At 40.1% G+C, this 16,053-nt stretch overlaps 1 protein-coding gene across 3 annotated transcripts in view; it reads left to right on the top strand.

The window, feature by feature from the left end:
- VMP1 (vacuole membrane protein 1) overlaps positions 1-16,053 on the top strand; it is a 121,160-nt gene that overhangs the window by 52,991 nt on the left and 52,116 nt on the right. For all 3 annotated transcript variants that reach the window (XM_037070290.1, XM_037070288.1, XM_037070289.1), the window contains one exon: positions 1,082-1,213. In XM_037070290.1, the coding sequence (XP_036926185.1) occupies positions 1,082-1,213 (132 nt within the window). The remainder of the gene's footprint in view (positions 1-1,081; positions 1,214-16,053) is intronic.

Below are 16,053 nucleotides of genomic sequence, written 5' to 3'. Positions count from 1 at the left end.
GATTCTTTTCACGGCATTCGTAGGGCCCCCGTAGGACAGAGCAACCAGAAGAGCCTGACGTTGCTTCCAGAGCCAGCAGATGCCTTTGTCATTCACTGTGACTTGGGGCAGAGAAGAATGGCTCAAAGTTGAGAATTTTCCTAGGGACTGTATGACTCTTGCACTATTGCCTAAGCTGTATTCGAAACCATGTGAGTTTAAACCAGGTTTCTGATTCTTTCACCTTTGTTTTCACCCTTATATCCTAAGTTGCTTGGGAAAAAAAAAACTCTCTTCAAAAACAAGAGTCCAAAAAGAGACTGAAAACATGAGTCAATGTCCTGAGGAAATATAAACATTTTTCCTGTGGTGAAAATTTACCCATCCTAATGTTGAGTTTTCAAGGGGCTTCCTGACCACAATTTGTTAAAACTTTTAACTCTGCACAAAAAAAGTTCTGGGATTAAAGCAACATCCTCAATACCAGGAGATTTCCTAGAAAATATTTGTTTAATAGCCATACTAGTGAATGCTCATTACTAAACCACTTGAATATTTGAAAAGGGTGTGTGTGTGTGGGGGGGAAACAGACAAAAATAACAGAATATCAGAAGAAATGCTGAAGAACTAACATTTAATTAAGTGTCTGCAATACACTAGAGATTGTCTGACAGTTTTATGTATCTTATCTTGCCTAGCTGCATAGATCAGTATTAGGGTAAGACTCAAATTCACATTCTCCTGATTATGTACTATATGCTTTTCTCCCTAATATATTTTTTTAATTTAAGATTTTATTTACTTATTTTTAGAGAGAGGGGAAGGGAGGGAGAGAGAGGGAGAGAAACATCATCAATTGCCTGTCTCACACCCCCAACTGGGGACCCAGCCTGCAACCCGGGCATGTGCCCTGACTAGGAATCGAACAGGCAGCCATTTGGTTCGCAGGCCAGCACCCAGTCCACTGAGCCACAACAGCCAGAACCCTACTACATACATATTAACATGTTTTTGATGATATAGAAAAATAATAGATTTGATGTGTCTAGTGTCACTATGTTGAGAACAGAGTCTCATACGAGTATTTTGGTTTTTCACATAGGGTGTCGGTACAGCAATTGGAGAGCTGCCTCCGTATTTTATGGCCAGAGCAGCTCGACTCTCGGGTGCTGAACCAGATGACGAAGAGTATCAAGAATTTGAAGAGATGCTGGAACATGCAGAGGCTGCACAAGTAAGAATAGTTCGGGGAAATGGAGTAATTATCTCTGAAGAGCTTATGATTAAGGTGGCATTGTTTGTTGTTACTCTGAAGAGGAAAACTGCCAGTGTACAAACAAAATGATACAGAGTTTGGAATAGAATATTTAGAAAAGCCGAAATATGGAACAGATGATAATCTTGATCTTAGAATAGAGAAATATAGATTCAAATGAGACAACTCAGAATCAGCTACAGCACCTTTCCAGAAAACCATGGTAAATTCATGTTGTCAGTGAGAGTAAGGAGCTGAAACATTCTTTGTTCATTGTATGTTTATAAGGACAGTAACTCCTTGTTTAACGTTGTCAGTAGGTTCTGCAACTTTAAGCAAAAACAATTAATAATAAAATGATGTTGAGGGAAACAGTATTATTCAAGGACCTGTTGTTACACTGAGAGGATCAGGTCACTGAGTAAATCAGGGGACAAATAGGCTGTGAGTCCAAGCAGGACTTCCAAACTAATATTTTGCAAATAACATCAACGCAGTTTACTGTGTCTAGATGAAATTATTTGGAAACTCCTAGTTAAGCAAGAACAATTAAGAAGGTTATTCTTTATCAGTGAGAGGAAAAGGGTTTCTTACATTTGAGTAGAAACTCTGTATCAGCCTGTATTTTAATGTTACAAAATATGTATTTTTGTGTTTGCAGGAAAATTCTTAGGAATATTATTAACTGAGTCTCCAGATTTGTTCATTAATCTAAGAAGTTGTTTAAAAAATTGTGTCATTGTCGTGTTTGTAAATATATATGCCCATGTAAGTGTACACACATTTTTTTGAGGAATGAGTTCATATTTTTCTTCTCAGTGCAATCTGAGACCCAAAATACCGTTACCATGGTGGGATGGGGGCTAGACGCCCATTTTAATGACAGATGGACTTTTTTAAAAAGATTTTATTTATTTATTTTTAGAGAGAGGGGAAGGGAGGGAGAAAGAGAGGAAGAGAAACCTTGATCAGTTGCCTCCCACATGCCCCCCAGCGGGGACCTGGTCTGCAACCCAGACCTGTGCCCTGACGGAATCACGCCACAACCTCCAGTTCACAGGCCAGTACTCAGTCCACTGAACCACACCAGCCAAGGCGATAGATAAACTTTTTTAAAAAGCTTTATTAAAAGCTTGGAAATTAACCAAGAATAGCTATAGTTTTCAATTGAAAACAAATTTTCAAGTATGACTATAGAATGTCTTAATATAAAGTAGGCGAATCAGAGAGCTACGGACATCTGCTCTGCATGGCAGGTTGTCCTCATGTCTGTTCTGCCTTCTCTGTCAGCAGCGTAGTCTGCCTCTCTCACATCCTAATGCTCATACTAAGGCTGAACACTATTTCCAACATAAACAACTTTTAATGTCTTTTAAATTCCACTATCAAATTTGACCCTGTGTTTGCTATGAGGTAGTGTGGAAAATGTACCTTTCTTCGAATGTTACAGAAAACTGCAGATCTGGACGTTGTTCCCTCCCTAATTTTACGTGCTTAGGAGAATGGGAGCTGGAACCAGAGCCCAGAATGCCAGCATCGCTGAAACCATGTCCATCCACTGACATGGATGGCTGAGTATCCCCACTTCTGACAGATGACACCTCTGTCCTTTGTGGCACTAATTAATGTATGTCATTTAACATCTTAAAAACTTTTTGAACCTATGTATAGTCAGCTACTTGAACTAGAAAAAGTGGCTTGTAGCTTTAAATTCTTGGGCTATGGCTTGGGTGCCAAACAAAGGTGTAAGTACTATTCTCTGTTAAGCCAACCAAAAAGCTATTATTAGTTTCCATTTTTAAGGCTTTTTGCTTTTGAATTAACTTTTGTTTTTCATTTGCATAGTTTCCTCAATCTCCTCTTTTTCTTCTACCATCTCTGTAAAGCACCTCTCCATGTCACCTTCCACTTGGTAACAACTGTAAAATAGCCAATCTCAGTTATGTCCTTCTTCACTTGGGCACCATCGCTCTGAAGCCCTCCACACGGCCGCTCCAGTCTGGACTTGGTTGTCTCCTGGCTGGCTGTGCCCTTGTCTCAGTCTTTCAGGGTTTACTTACTCTCTTAGTTGCGTTGAACGCATTCTGCAGTAGCTTCCCGAGAAAGGATGAGTAGATGGAAAAATTCTGAAAATAGTGTTTTCTTCATTCATACTTAATCAGTTAACTGAATGTCATTCTAAATTGAAAATTGTTTTTCTAACTTAGAATTTGGAAGGCATTGCTCCATCACCTTCAAGCTTCTGGTGTTGATATTGATGGAGTGAATGCCCTGCTGAGCCCTCTTTGTAGGCTTTTTTTCCCTCTAGAAGCTATTAGATTCATTATCTGAGATATGGGTTGTTTTTGTATTGTTTGTTTTATTTTTAATTCTGCTAGGCACTCGATTAGAGTCAATTAGTTCTTCTTTTTTTTTTCTGTGTCAATTTATCCTCTTTAGTCTCTAGTCTTATTTTTTAGAATTCTTACTATTTTGACGTTAGGCCACCAACACCCAACATTTGAATTCTTTTATCATATTGCTCCTAATATTTATCTCTTTTTCCTTTGTATGATTTCTGCAACTTCATCTTCTAACTCTAATACTATGTTTTTTCACTGTCAATTTTTTTTTCCAAAAAGCAGTCGGCATTATATTTCCAAGAAATAAGAAATGGTTTATCCTCACTTTTTTGAGGGTATTTCATTACTTCAAGTTTTCTCTTACTCTAGGCATTGTTTTTTTTCCTTTGCCCGCTTCATTTCTGGTTAGAAGGTTTCCTTAATGCCTGGTGATTCATTAATAAGGCACATAAAGCCGAGTGGAAGCTATATGTGTGGCGGCAAGGTGTGGGAGTGGCAGGCTTCCTTATCTATTGGAACCTCCATACATCAGTTCCTGTAGAGCTTTCCTGTAGGTAGTTCCGTTTCTGTAGTGATGGATACTCAGTTTATTGCCTGGAGAATATGAATCTTGCAGCTGACATTTGAAAGTGAGGCTGTGGAAGGGAAGTTAGAGTTCTCCATTTACCATGTCAGTTTTTATTTAACCTGCTTTATGATCATTCTGTGGATACCTGCACAAACATGTCCTGAGCCCAGAACCTCTGGCTCACTTTGTCAAGAAGCCGGGGTGTCTGACCTGCAGCCTACAGGCCACATGCAGCCCAGGATGACTATGAATTCAGCCCAAAACAAAATTGTAAATTTACTTAAAACATTATGACTTTTGGGAGGATTACATGTCGCAATGTATTTAATGTGTGGCCAGGACAACTCGTCTTCCCAGTGTGGCACAGAGACGCCAAAAGGTTGGACACCCCTGGTCTAGAGACTTATGCTTGATATCTTCTCTGGGGACAGGGAAGGAAGATATCTGGCTCCGCTAAGCAGGAGTGGGACCTGGGAGTCCACTTTTTATACAACCTCCTGTTTTCAGCCCTAACCTGGTCTCTTCTGCAGTTCCATGTTGTGCAAATCACTTTGCTTCTCTTCCACTTATTACACTGCAGGCTCTCATGTACAGTCTCTTCCTCCACTGGCCTTGACTTCATTTATTAATGCTAGTTTCACCAAAGAGAGAGTTCATGTTTCTATTGTGGGGTTATTAAGCTAGGGAGTTGGGAGGCGTTACAGATATCTCTTTCTTTCTTTTTTTTTTAAGATTTTATTTATTTATTTTTAGAGGGGAAGGGGAGAGGGAGAAAAACATCAATGTATGGTTGCCTCTCGTGAGCCCCCTGCTGAGAATTGGCCTGCAACCCAGGCATGTGCCCTGACTGGGAATCGAACTGCAATCCTTTGGTTCTCAGGCCTGCGTTCAAACCACTGAGCTACACTAGCCGGGGCAGATATCTATCTTTGACTAAAAACAATCCTGCTATTTAGTGGTTTAAAACAGGAAAGTTCACTTATATTGTACACACAATACAGTTTGGATAAATGGCTTGGCTGTAAATTGGAGGATCTACGTCCAGGGTGGTTTACTCCCGTGACTGAAAAGTTGATTTTGGCTTTGGCTTGGTGTTTGTCTGGACTGTTAGTTTTGGACCTCATGTTACTATGCATGGGGCTTCTTGGGCTTTCTCATATTGTGGAACCAGAGTTGCAAGAACATGTGTTCTGAAAGAAGCAAGTGGAAGCTGCAAGGTTTCTTGTAACATAACCTTGGAAATTCCAGTCCTTTGCCATATTGTGTTGGCCAAGGAGCTCACTAAAGCTGGCCCAGATCCAGACAGAAGAATTAAACTCCATCTCTCAGACTTCTGGCCAAGATGGAGGTGTAGGTGGAAACACTGTCCCCCTCCCACAACTAAATTTAAAGACAGCAAAGTTTTAGAAACAAAAACGCAGCTAAAACAGTGAAAATTGAACTGTTCGGAAGTTCGACAACAACACACCATTCAGCCAGACCGGTAAGAGGTGTGGAGTCAGCGGCGGAGCTGGGTCGAGCTGGAAAGATCCTTCCATCCAGTGGACCCAGGAGCAGTAGCGGAGGTGGTTGGTGGATCCCAGGCGAGGGGTGGCAACCCAGTGAGGGCGCAGGGCAGCTGGCTGACTGCGGTCACACACTCATGTACAGATAAACCAAGTGAAGGGGCGAACAGTGAGATCGCTCGGGCTAGAGCCCCAGCGACGGGAATTAGAGCCTGAGAGCACCAACTGGAAAGACTTTCTCAGGGTCAAGGGACTGGGAGAGGCTCCCAGGCTCACAGAGAGTTCATTGGAGAGACCCACAGGGTCCTGTAGAGTACATGGGCCCACACACCCGGGAACCAGCACCAGAGGGGCCCAATTTGCTTGTAGGAAGCCGCAGAGGGGACAGAAATCTGAGAGAGAGCTGAGTGGAGCAAAGCACCATTTTTTTCCCTCTCTGACCCCGCCCCCACATACAGTGTCACAACCCAGTAACTGGGTCACCCGGCCCTGGCAAAAACCTAAGGCTCCGCCCCTCATACATAACAGGTGCAAACAGACCAAACATTATGACTCAAGAACAGCTCAAAGCCTCAGAGCCTATAATTCTAAGTGACCAAGAAATAGCCAAACATTCAGATGCACAGTTCAAAATACTGGTGATCAGGATGCTCACAGAATTGGTTGATTATAGCCACAAATTAGAGGAACATATGAAGGCTAAACTGATTGAAAAGAAGGGAAATGCACAGGAAACCGATAGTGATGGAAAGGAAACTGGGACTCAAATCAATGGAATGGACCAGAAGGAAGAAAGAAACAACCAAACAGAAAAGAAAGAAGAAACAAGATTTCAAGAAAACGAGGAGAGGCTTAGGAACCTCCAGGACATCTTTAAACTTTCCAACATCCGAATTATAGGGGTACCAGAAGGGGAAGAGAAACAGCCACGAATGGAAAACTTATTTGAAAAAATAATAAAGGAGAACTTCTCCAGTCTGGCAAGGGAAATAGACTTCCAGGAAATCCAGGAAGCTCAGAGAGTCCCAAAGAAGTTGGACCTGAGGAGGAATACACCAAGGCACATCATGGTTACATTACCCAAGATTAAAATGAAGGAGAGAATTCTAGAACCAGCAAGGGATAAGGGGACAGTCACCTACAAAGGAGTGCCCATTAGACTGTCAGCTGATTTCTCAAAAGAGAACTTACAGGCAAGAAGGGGCTGGAAAGAAGTATTCCAAGTCATGAAATCCAAAGACCTACAGCCAAGATTGCTCTATCCAGCAAAGCTCTCATTTAGAATGGAAGGGCAGGTAATGTGCTTCTCAGATAAGGTCAAATTCAAGGAGTTCATCATCACCAAGCCCTTATATGAAATGTTAAAGGGACTTGTCCAAGAAAAAGAAGATAAAAAATATGAAAAGTGAAAGGACAGCAAACTCACAGTTATTACCAACCACACCTAAAACAAAAGCAGACTAAGAGGACAGATCAGGAGCGGAATCATAGAAATGAAGATCACATGGAGCGTTAGCAACAGGGGAGTGGGAGGAGGAGAAGGAGGGAGAAGGTACAGAGAATAAGTAGCATAGATGGTAGGTAGAAAATTATCAGGGGGAAGGGCAGAAATAGTGTGGGAAATACAGAAGCTAAAGAACTTGTGACACATTGACATGAACGAAAAGGGGGAGAATGTGGGTGGGAGGGGGTGTGCAGGGTGGAGGGGAGTGAAGGCAGGGAATGGGACAACTGTAATGGCATAATCAATAAAATATATTTAAAAAATAGACAGGGGAAGGTTAAGAATAGTATAGGAAATGGCGAAGCCAAATAACTTATATATATGATCCATGGACATGAACTAAGGGACCTGGAATGCTGGTGGGAGGGAGGTGTAGGGTGGAGGGGAATAAAAGAGAGGAAAATAATGGGACAACTGTAACAGCATAATCAATAAAATATGCTTTAAAAAATAAATAAATAAACTCCATCTCTCAATGGGAAGACTAAGCAAGAATTTGCAACCATCTTTGATGTACCATAGGACAAAGGTCTTATTCTATCATCTTGAAATGAGAAACTTTCCATAATATCATTTTTAATACAATAGAACATTGGCAAACCAGAGCTGTTTTGTAGCAGAGGACTGAGAAGGTAAATGATTTTAAAATCTTGTAATATGAGAAATTCTAGAAAAGAAATTAGACTTTTCCTTTAAAAAGTGAAGTGATAAGCATGTCAAATATGCAAAAAGTTATCTTTCCTGTAGCAAGAGAATATACTCAACTTTGACAAACTCCAGAGGTAAGCTTTGTCCTGGAACTGATAGCTAAAAGTTTTCTGAGATCCATGTTGACTCAATGTTAGCAAGAGACTTTGTATTAATTTTAAATGTATACAAACAGTATTGAAGGAGTGACTTGTCTCTCTCGGTGATATCTTTCATGGATCCGTGCATAGTACTCACTCCCTGTATTGGATAAAGTATCTGCTGGGTGACTCATTTCATTATTTCCAGTTTTTTGAGACTGGGATTATGAATATATTCTATAAACTTGTTAACATCCAAAATTTCAACTTCCAGAAACTAAGATCTTGTATAATTAGATGAAGTAAGTTATACTTCATTTTATACATACAATGTGAGCTCTTGAGGATTTTAGAATCTTGAAGATGCTTGATCTCTATCTACCATTGTGCAATAATCTTTTTCATTCATCTGTTACAACCCTGATAACTTTGGTTAACTTTTTGGCTGAGTCTTTTCTAATTCTATTCTTTTGAGTTTTGGAAAAAACACTACACACAAAACTTCTGAAGGTTATGAGGTTTGGCTATTTTCATCCTATAAAGCCAATAATTATAATCACCATTTGAGGTTAAACTATATATGTCTTATTTTCTAATTTCATATTTGCTTACATTGAAAAATTAAGTAAGCAAAGCATGCACATTCCGTTTCATGTTATTTAGGCATCAATTATATATTCTTTTTTTTTTAAGATTTTATTTATTTATCTCTAGAGGGGAAAGGAAGGAGAGCAGGAGAAAAACATCAATGTATGGTTGACTCTCATGAGTCCCCTGCTGGGAACTGGCCTGCAACCCAGGCATGTGCCCTGACTGGGAATCGAACATCGATCATGTGGTTCGCAGGCTCGCACTGAATCCACTGAGCTACACCAGCCAGGGCTCAATTATATATTCTTTATGAACATTTCATTTCAAATCTTTATTCAGTTCTTGTTGGTATGGCTCAGTGGATTGAACACTGGCTGGCTAACCAGTTCCCTGTCAGGACACATGCCTGGGTTGTGGCTCAGGTCCTGGCTGGGGGTGTGAAGAGACAACCAGTCAGCGTATCTGCATTGGTGGTTTTCTTGAGCATCATGGCTCTCTCCCTTTCTTCCCCTCTTCCTTCTCCCCTCTCTATAAGTAAGTAAGTAAGTAAATAAATAAATAAATACATAAATAAACAAGTGCTTTTAAATAATCTTTTTCCAAAATTGCAATTATATGTATTGTCAACTGATTATGCAAACCAGAAAATAACTAAAATAATATGATAAAATAGTAACTCACTCCTGATAATTTTGTAATCTTCCCTTTTAATTTCTTCCTAATCAATAAAAAACCCTATGTATGAGGCACTTTATAGTGCAAGTGTGAAATAGAAGGTGTTTTTCCTGATATGAATAGGAAACACTCACAAGCACACACCTATTGCATCTCAGAGCCGGTACTAAGCCCCAGTCAATTTTCTGACTTCTGGATTAGTGTTCTGCTCACCGTACCAATTTATAGCAATATTTTCACCCAGCTAAATGCAGTAAAAAAATAAAGAACTAATTTAAATATTTCCTTTCTCCTAGATTTGATTTGATTTTTCTTTTTTTATCACCTTTTGTGCATTTTTACCAGTTTCCATCAATTTTGTGGCTTATTACAGATTACAGTATGTGTGTAATCCCTACATATGTTTTCCCAAGTTTAGCAAAGGGGTTAATTTATTTATTTTGCAGTTGGATGGGGTAGAGGAAGAACAGTTGGGGAGGGGACTGTTGCCCAGTTTTTCATGTTATAAATTATATCAGAGAGTTCTAATGTTTTAATTCCTATTCAAATTAGAGTTCTTTGCTGTGGTTTGGCAAAATACATTCTTTGGTTTTATTTGCTCTTGCTAACACTGCCTACTATTACTGTCCTCAGACACAATCTGTTGTGCCTCAGCTGTTTTGATGCACTGTTCTGATACATTATTGGTTTGATTTTAAGGTTTTCACAATGCAAATAAATTTGTAACAATTAAAGAGGATTTTTTTGTAATTTTTTAAATTCAGCTATCTTAAGAACTTTTTTTGTGTTTTCATTAACAAATTTGTCTTAGGATCTTTGCTTCTGTTATATTTTCCAGATTTGCATACTTTAAATTATGTATATGGTAATAAGATTGAAACATTCCAGAAATATTAAAAGTACAAGTGAAAACCCACACACCTACTTGTCAAAGTAGGATAATCCCTAATTCTAACCTTTCTTTGCATATATAACTTTTTTCTTATTTGAACTTATTATGCTTTTTTAAATATATTTTATTAATCATGCCATTACAGTTGTCCCATTCCCCCCTTTCATTCCCCTCCCCGCTGCACACCATCTCCCCCCACTTCCCCCCTTTAGTTTTTGTCCGTTTGACATAAGTTCTTTAGCTTTTACTTTTCCCACACTACTCTTGCCCTCCCCCTATCTATTTTCTCCCCACCATCTGTGCTACTTATTCTCTGTATCTCCCCCCCCCTCCTCCTCCCACTCCCTTGTTGCTGACCCTCCTTGTGATCTTCATTTCTATGGTTCTACTCCTGATCTAGCTGTCTGCTTAGTTTGCTTTTGTTTTAGGTGTGGTTGGTAATAACTGTGAGTTTGCTGTCCTTTCACTGTTCATATTTTTTATCTTCTTTTTCTTAGATAAATCCCTTAAACATTTCATATAATAAGGGCTTGGTGATAATGAACCCCTTTAACTTGACCTTATCTGAGAAGCACTGTATCTGTCCTTCCATTCTAAATGAAAGTTTTGCTGGATAGAGCAATCTTGGCTGTAGGCCTTTGGATTTCATGACTTGGAATACTTCTTTCCAGCCCCTTCTTGCCTGTAAGTTCTCTTTTGAGAAATCAGCTGACAGTCTGATAGGCACTCCTTTGTAGGTGACTGTCCCTTTATCTCTTGCTGGTTCTAGAATTCTCTCCTTCATTTTAATCTTGGATAATGTAACCATGATGTGCCTTGGTGTATTCCTCCTCAGGTCCAACTTCTTTGGGACTCTCTGAGCTTCCTGGACTTCCTGGAAGTGTATTTCCTTTGCCAGATTGGGGAAGTTCTCCTTTATTATTTGTTCAAATAAGTTTTCCACTTGTTGCTCGTCTTCTTCCCCTTCTGGTACCCCTATAATTCGAATGTTGGAACAGTTAAAGATGTGTTGGAGGTTCCTAAGCCTCTCCTCATTTTTTTGAAATCTTGTTTCTTCCTTCTTTTCTGTTTGGTTGTTTCTTTCTTCCTTCTGGTCCCCTCCATTGATTTGAGTCCAGTTTTCTTTTCATCACTGTTGGTTCCCTGTGCATCTTCCTTCATTTCACTTAGTGTAGCCTTCATTTTTTTAAAATCTAATTTGTGACCAAAATCAACCATTTCTATGAGCATCCTGATCATCAGTGTGTTGAACTGTGCATCTGCTAGGTTGGCCATCTCTTGGTGGCTTAGAATTATTGGCTCTGGGGCTTTGATCTGTTCTGTTTCAGCCATAATGTTTTGGTCTGTTCATGCCTGTTACATATGAGGGGCGGGGCCTTAGGTGTTCAACAGAGTGGGGCAACCCAGTGGCTGGGTTGTGACGCTGTATGTCGGGGCGGGGTCAGAGAGGGAGCATTGGTGCTTGTCCTGCTCTGTCTCAGATTTTGGTCCCCTCTGCCGCCTCCCACAAGCAAACTGGGCCCGTCTGCTGCTGGTTCTCTGGGTGGGTGGGCTTGTGTATGTTCTAGGACCCTGTGGGTTTCTCCAATGAACTCTCCTGTGAGGCTGGGAGTCTCTCCTGGCACCACAAACCCTGAAAGTTTTTCCAATCAGTGCTTTTAGGCTTTATTTCCCGTCACTGGGGCCCTGGGTTGTGAGGTCTGGTTTTGCCTGGTTTATCTCCGAGAGAATGTGTGACTATGGTCAGCCAGCCACCTTGCATGTCTCACTGGGTTTGCTCGCTTCCTCCCCGCACCCCAGTCTGCTAATGACCTCCTCTTCCTGCTGGGACCCCTCTCCTCTGGCCACCGACTCTGCCCTTCTTACTGGTCTGGATGAATGGTTCATTGTTGTTGGACTTCGGAACAGTTCAATTTTCTGTTCTGGTTGTGTTTTTGTTTCTAAATCTTTGTTGTCCTTAAATTTGGTTGTGCGAGGAGGTACAGTGTTTCCACCTACACCTGCATCTTGGCCAGAAGTCCTACATGTGTAACTTTTTAAAAAAAGAACTAGGATCACATTATACATATTAGGGTCAGCTGCTTTTTTCACATATAATAGACATTTGATACTGATTTTTATGACTGTGCTGTTATTATGAAGTGACATAGCTCATTATAAATGACTGGTAAATGTATATATATTTATATTTATATATATTTATATTTATATATTTATATATATAAATATATATATACTTAAAAATAATCTCTATATCCATCGGTCTTTTTCTCTATAAATGTTTATCAGTGAATCATATTCTATTTATTGTTTTGTGACTTGTTTTGAATATAACATCATTCTGTGAACATTTTTTCAGTGTCGTCAGATATTTTCTACATCTTTGCTTTTTGTAACAACTTTCTGATTATTAAGTATGTTATATAAAATGTTGAAAACAGATAAACAAAAAGGAAAAACTTCAACATTGATTCATTTACCATTTTTTTATTTTAATTTTTTCTGCTGACTGATAGTTTCTTTTTTTTAATTTTAATTTTTATTAAATTCTTGTTCAAGTACAGTTTTCTGTCTTATATTCCCAGCCCTGCCCCCCGCAGTGCTCCCCATCTCCCTCCCATTTCCGCCTCCCACCTTAGTTATTGTCCATGTGTCCTTTGTACTTGTTCCTGTGAGTCCATCCCCTTTTCCCCTATGATCCTCTCCCCTCTCCCCTCTGGACCCTGTCAGCCTGTTCCGTATTTAAGTGTCATTGCTCATATTTTGCTTGCTTGTTTGTTTTGTTGTTTAGATTCCTGTTAACGGTGATATCATATGGTATTTGTCTGTCACCGCCTGGCTTATTTCGCTCAGCATAATGCTTTCAAAGGGTAGTAGTTCCTTCTTCCTTTCTGCAGCATAGAATTCCATTGTGTAAATGTACCATAACTTTTTGATCCAGTCATTTACCAATGGGCATCTAGGTTGCTTCCAACTCTTGGCTATCGTAAATTGTGCTGCTATGAACATCGGGGTGCATAGGTTCTTTTGGATTGGTGTTTCAGGGTTCTTAGGATATGCTCCTAATAGTGGAATTGCTGGGTCAAAAGGCTCGTTCATTTTTAGTTTTCTTAGAAAATTCCATATTAAAAGCTTCTGCATGGCTAAGGAAAACAATATCAAGATAAAAAGAGAAACAACAGCTTGGGAAAACATATTTGCCAATGATACCTCAGACAAAGGTTTAATCTCCAAAATATACAGAGAACTTATTCAACTCCACTCAGAGAAGATGAGCAGCCCAATTAAAAAATGGGCAAAGGACTTGAACAGACATTTCTCCAAGGAGTACAAACAGAGGATCCAGAGACACATGAAAAGATGCTCGATATCGCTAGCTATCAGAGAGATGCAAATTAAAACCACAATGAGATACCACTTTACACCAGTCAGAATGGCTATGATAAACAAAGAAACAAACAACAAGTACTGGAGAGGTTGTGGGGAAAAGAGTATTCTAGTTCACTGTTGGTGGAATTGCAAACTGGTACAACCCCTATGGAAAACAGTATGGAATTTTAAGAAAACGTTTACCATTTTTTATATTTAATATAGTTTTTATGTTTCTTATGGAGTGACATTTTTCAGGAGATTCCTTTTGTCATATGCTGCCAATATTTTTCTATAGCATTTATTGTGTTTTGTTTTACTTTTTGAATAAAGAAGTTAACATATTTTTATATGAATATCTTAGACTTTTTCTTTTGATGTAGCCCCTAAAATTATCTTTCTGAATCTTTACATGTATATAGTAAATATTCAGTAGTACTTTCTTTTGGTATTTTTATGACATTATTCTTTTTTAAGCATATTTTATTGATTATGCTATTACAGTTGTCCCATTTTTTTCTCTTTATCCCCCTCCATCCTGCATCATTCCTCTTTAGTTACCCCCACCCCTTAGTTCATGTCCATGGGTCATACATATAAGTTCTTTGGCTTCTACATTTCCCATAGTATTCTTAACCTCCCCTGTCTATTTTGTGCCCATCAATTATGCTTCTTATTCCCTGTACCTTTTCCCACTATTCTCCCCAATCCTTTCCCCACTGATAACCCTCCATGTGATCTCCATTTTTGTGATTCTGTTCCTGTTCTAGTTGTTTGCTTAGTTCATTTTTGTTTTTGTTTTTTTTTAGGCTCAGTTGTTGATAGTTGTGGGTTTGTTGTCATTTTACTGCTCATAGTTTTGATGTTCTTCTCTGTCTTAAATAAGTCCCTTTAACATTTCATGTAATACTATCTTGGTGATAGTAAGTCCCTTTAACTTGGCCTTATCTGGGAAGCACTTTATCTACCCTTCCATTCTAAATGAAATCTTTGCTGGATAGAATAACCTAGGTTTGTAGGTCTTTGCTTTTCATGACTTTGAATACTTCTTTCTAGCCCCTTCTTGTCTGTAAGGTTTCTTTTGAGAAATCAGCTGATAGTCTTATGCGAACTCCTTTATAGGTAGTAACTGTCTCCTTTTCTCTTGCTGCTTTGAAGATTCTCTCCTTTTCTTTAATCTTGGGTAATTTAATTATGATATGCCTTGGTGTGTGCTTGTTTTGGGTCCAATTTCTTTGAGACTCTCTGAGCTTCCTGGACTCATATGTCTATTTTGTTCACCAGATTAGGGAAGTTCTCCTTCATTATTTGTTCAAATAAGTTTTCAATGTCTTGTTCTTCCTCTTCTTCTAATGGCACCACTATGATTTGGATATTGGAGCATTTAAAGTTGTCCCAGACGGGACTTCCGCCAAGATGGAGGCATAGGTGGAAACACTGTGCCTTCTCCCACAACCAGGTTTGAATACAACAAAGGTTTGGAGAACAAAGACACAGCCAAAGAACAGAAAATTGAATTATACTGAAGTCTGACAACAACAAACCTTCAACCAGGATGGTAAGAGGGGCGGGGCCAGCAGCGGAGCAGGGTCGAGCAGGAAAGATCCCCAGACCTAGGCTCGAAGGCAGCCGGGACCCAGTCAGGGTGTGGGGCAGACAGACCTCGGTCGCACATTCGCACACAGTGAGATGGACCATGCAGGCCCCAGGGGGCGAACCCAGGAGTGGAGGGCTGACGGCGGTGGCACACTCGCGTACAGTGGGACGACAGTCGAGGGTCCCAGTGACGGTGGCAGCTTCGGCACCTGTGGGGGCCGCGGCGGGAGGCGGCAGATGGGACGCCATTGCTCCTCTTTGACCCCGTCCCCACATACAGCGTCACAACCCAGCGACTGAATTGCCCTGCTCTGGTGAACATCTAGGGCTCCGATCCTGCTATATAACAGGCACGAACAGCCCAAAAGATGGTGCAAGAAGAACTCAAAGTCCCAGAGCTGATAACTCTAAGTGACCAAGAGATTGCCAGCCTCTCAGATGCACAGTTCAAGACAGTGTTTATCAGGATGCTCAAAGAACTGGTTGATTATAGTCACAAATTAGAGGAACATATGAAGGCTAAACTAATTGAAATGAAGGGAGATGCACAGGAAACCAATAGTGATGGAAAGGAAACTGGGACTCAAATCAATGGAATGGACCAGAAGGAAGAACGAAACATCCCACCAGAAAGGAATGAAGAAATGAGAATTCAAAAAAATGAGGAGAGGCTTAGGAACCTCCAGGACATCTTTAAACGTTCCAACATCCGGATTATAGGGGTACCAGAAGGGGGAAAGAAACAGCCACGAGTGGAAAACTTATTTGAACAAATAATAAAGGAGAACTTCCCCAGTCTGGCAAAGGAAATAGACTTCCAGGAAATCCAGGAAGCTCAGAGAGTCCCAAAGAAGTTGGACCCAAGAAGGAACACACCAAGGCACATCATAATTACATTAGCCAAGACTAAAATGAAGGAGAGAATCCTAGAAGCAGCAAGGGATAAGGGGACAGTCACCTACAAAGGAGTACCCATCAGACTGTCAGCG

This window comes from Sturnira hondurensis, unplaced genomic scaffold (genome assembly GCF_014824575.4).
Source record: "Sturnira hondurensis isolate 20B ecotype Veracruz unplaced genomic scaffold, ASM1482457v3 Scaffold0018728, whole genome shotgun sequence".
In the NCBI taxonomy this organism is placed as follows: domain Eukaryota; kingdom Metazoa; phylum Chordata; class Mammalia; order Chiroptera; family Phyllostomidae; genus Sturnira; species Sturnira hondurensis.
The sequence above is the reverse complement of the archived record's forward strand: the minus strand, read 5'-3'. Positions and strand labels throughout refer to the sequence as shown.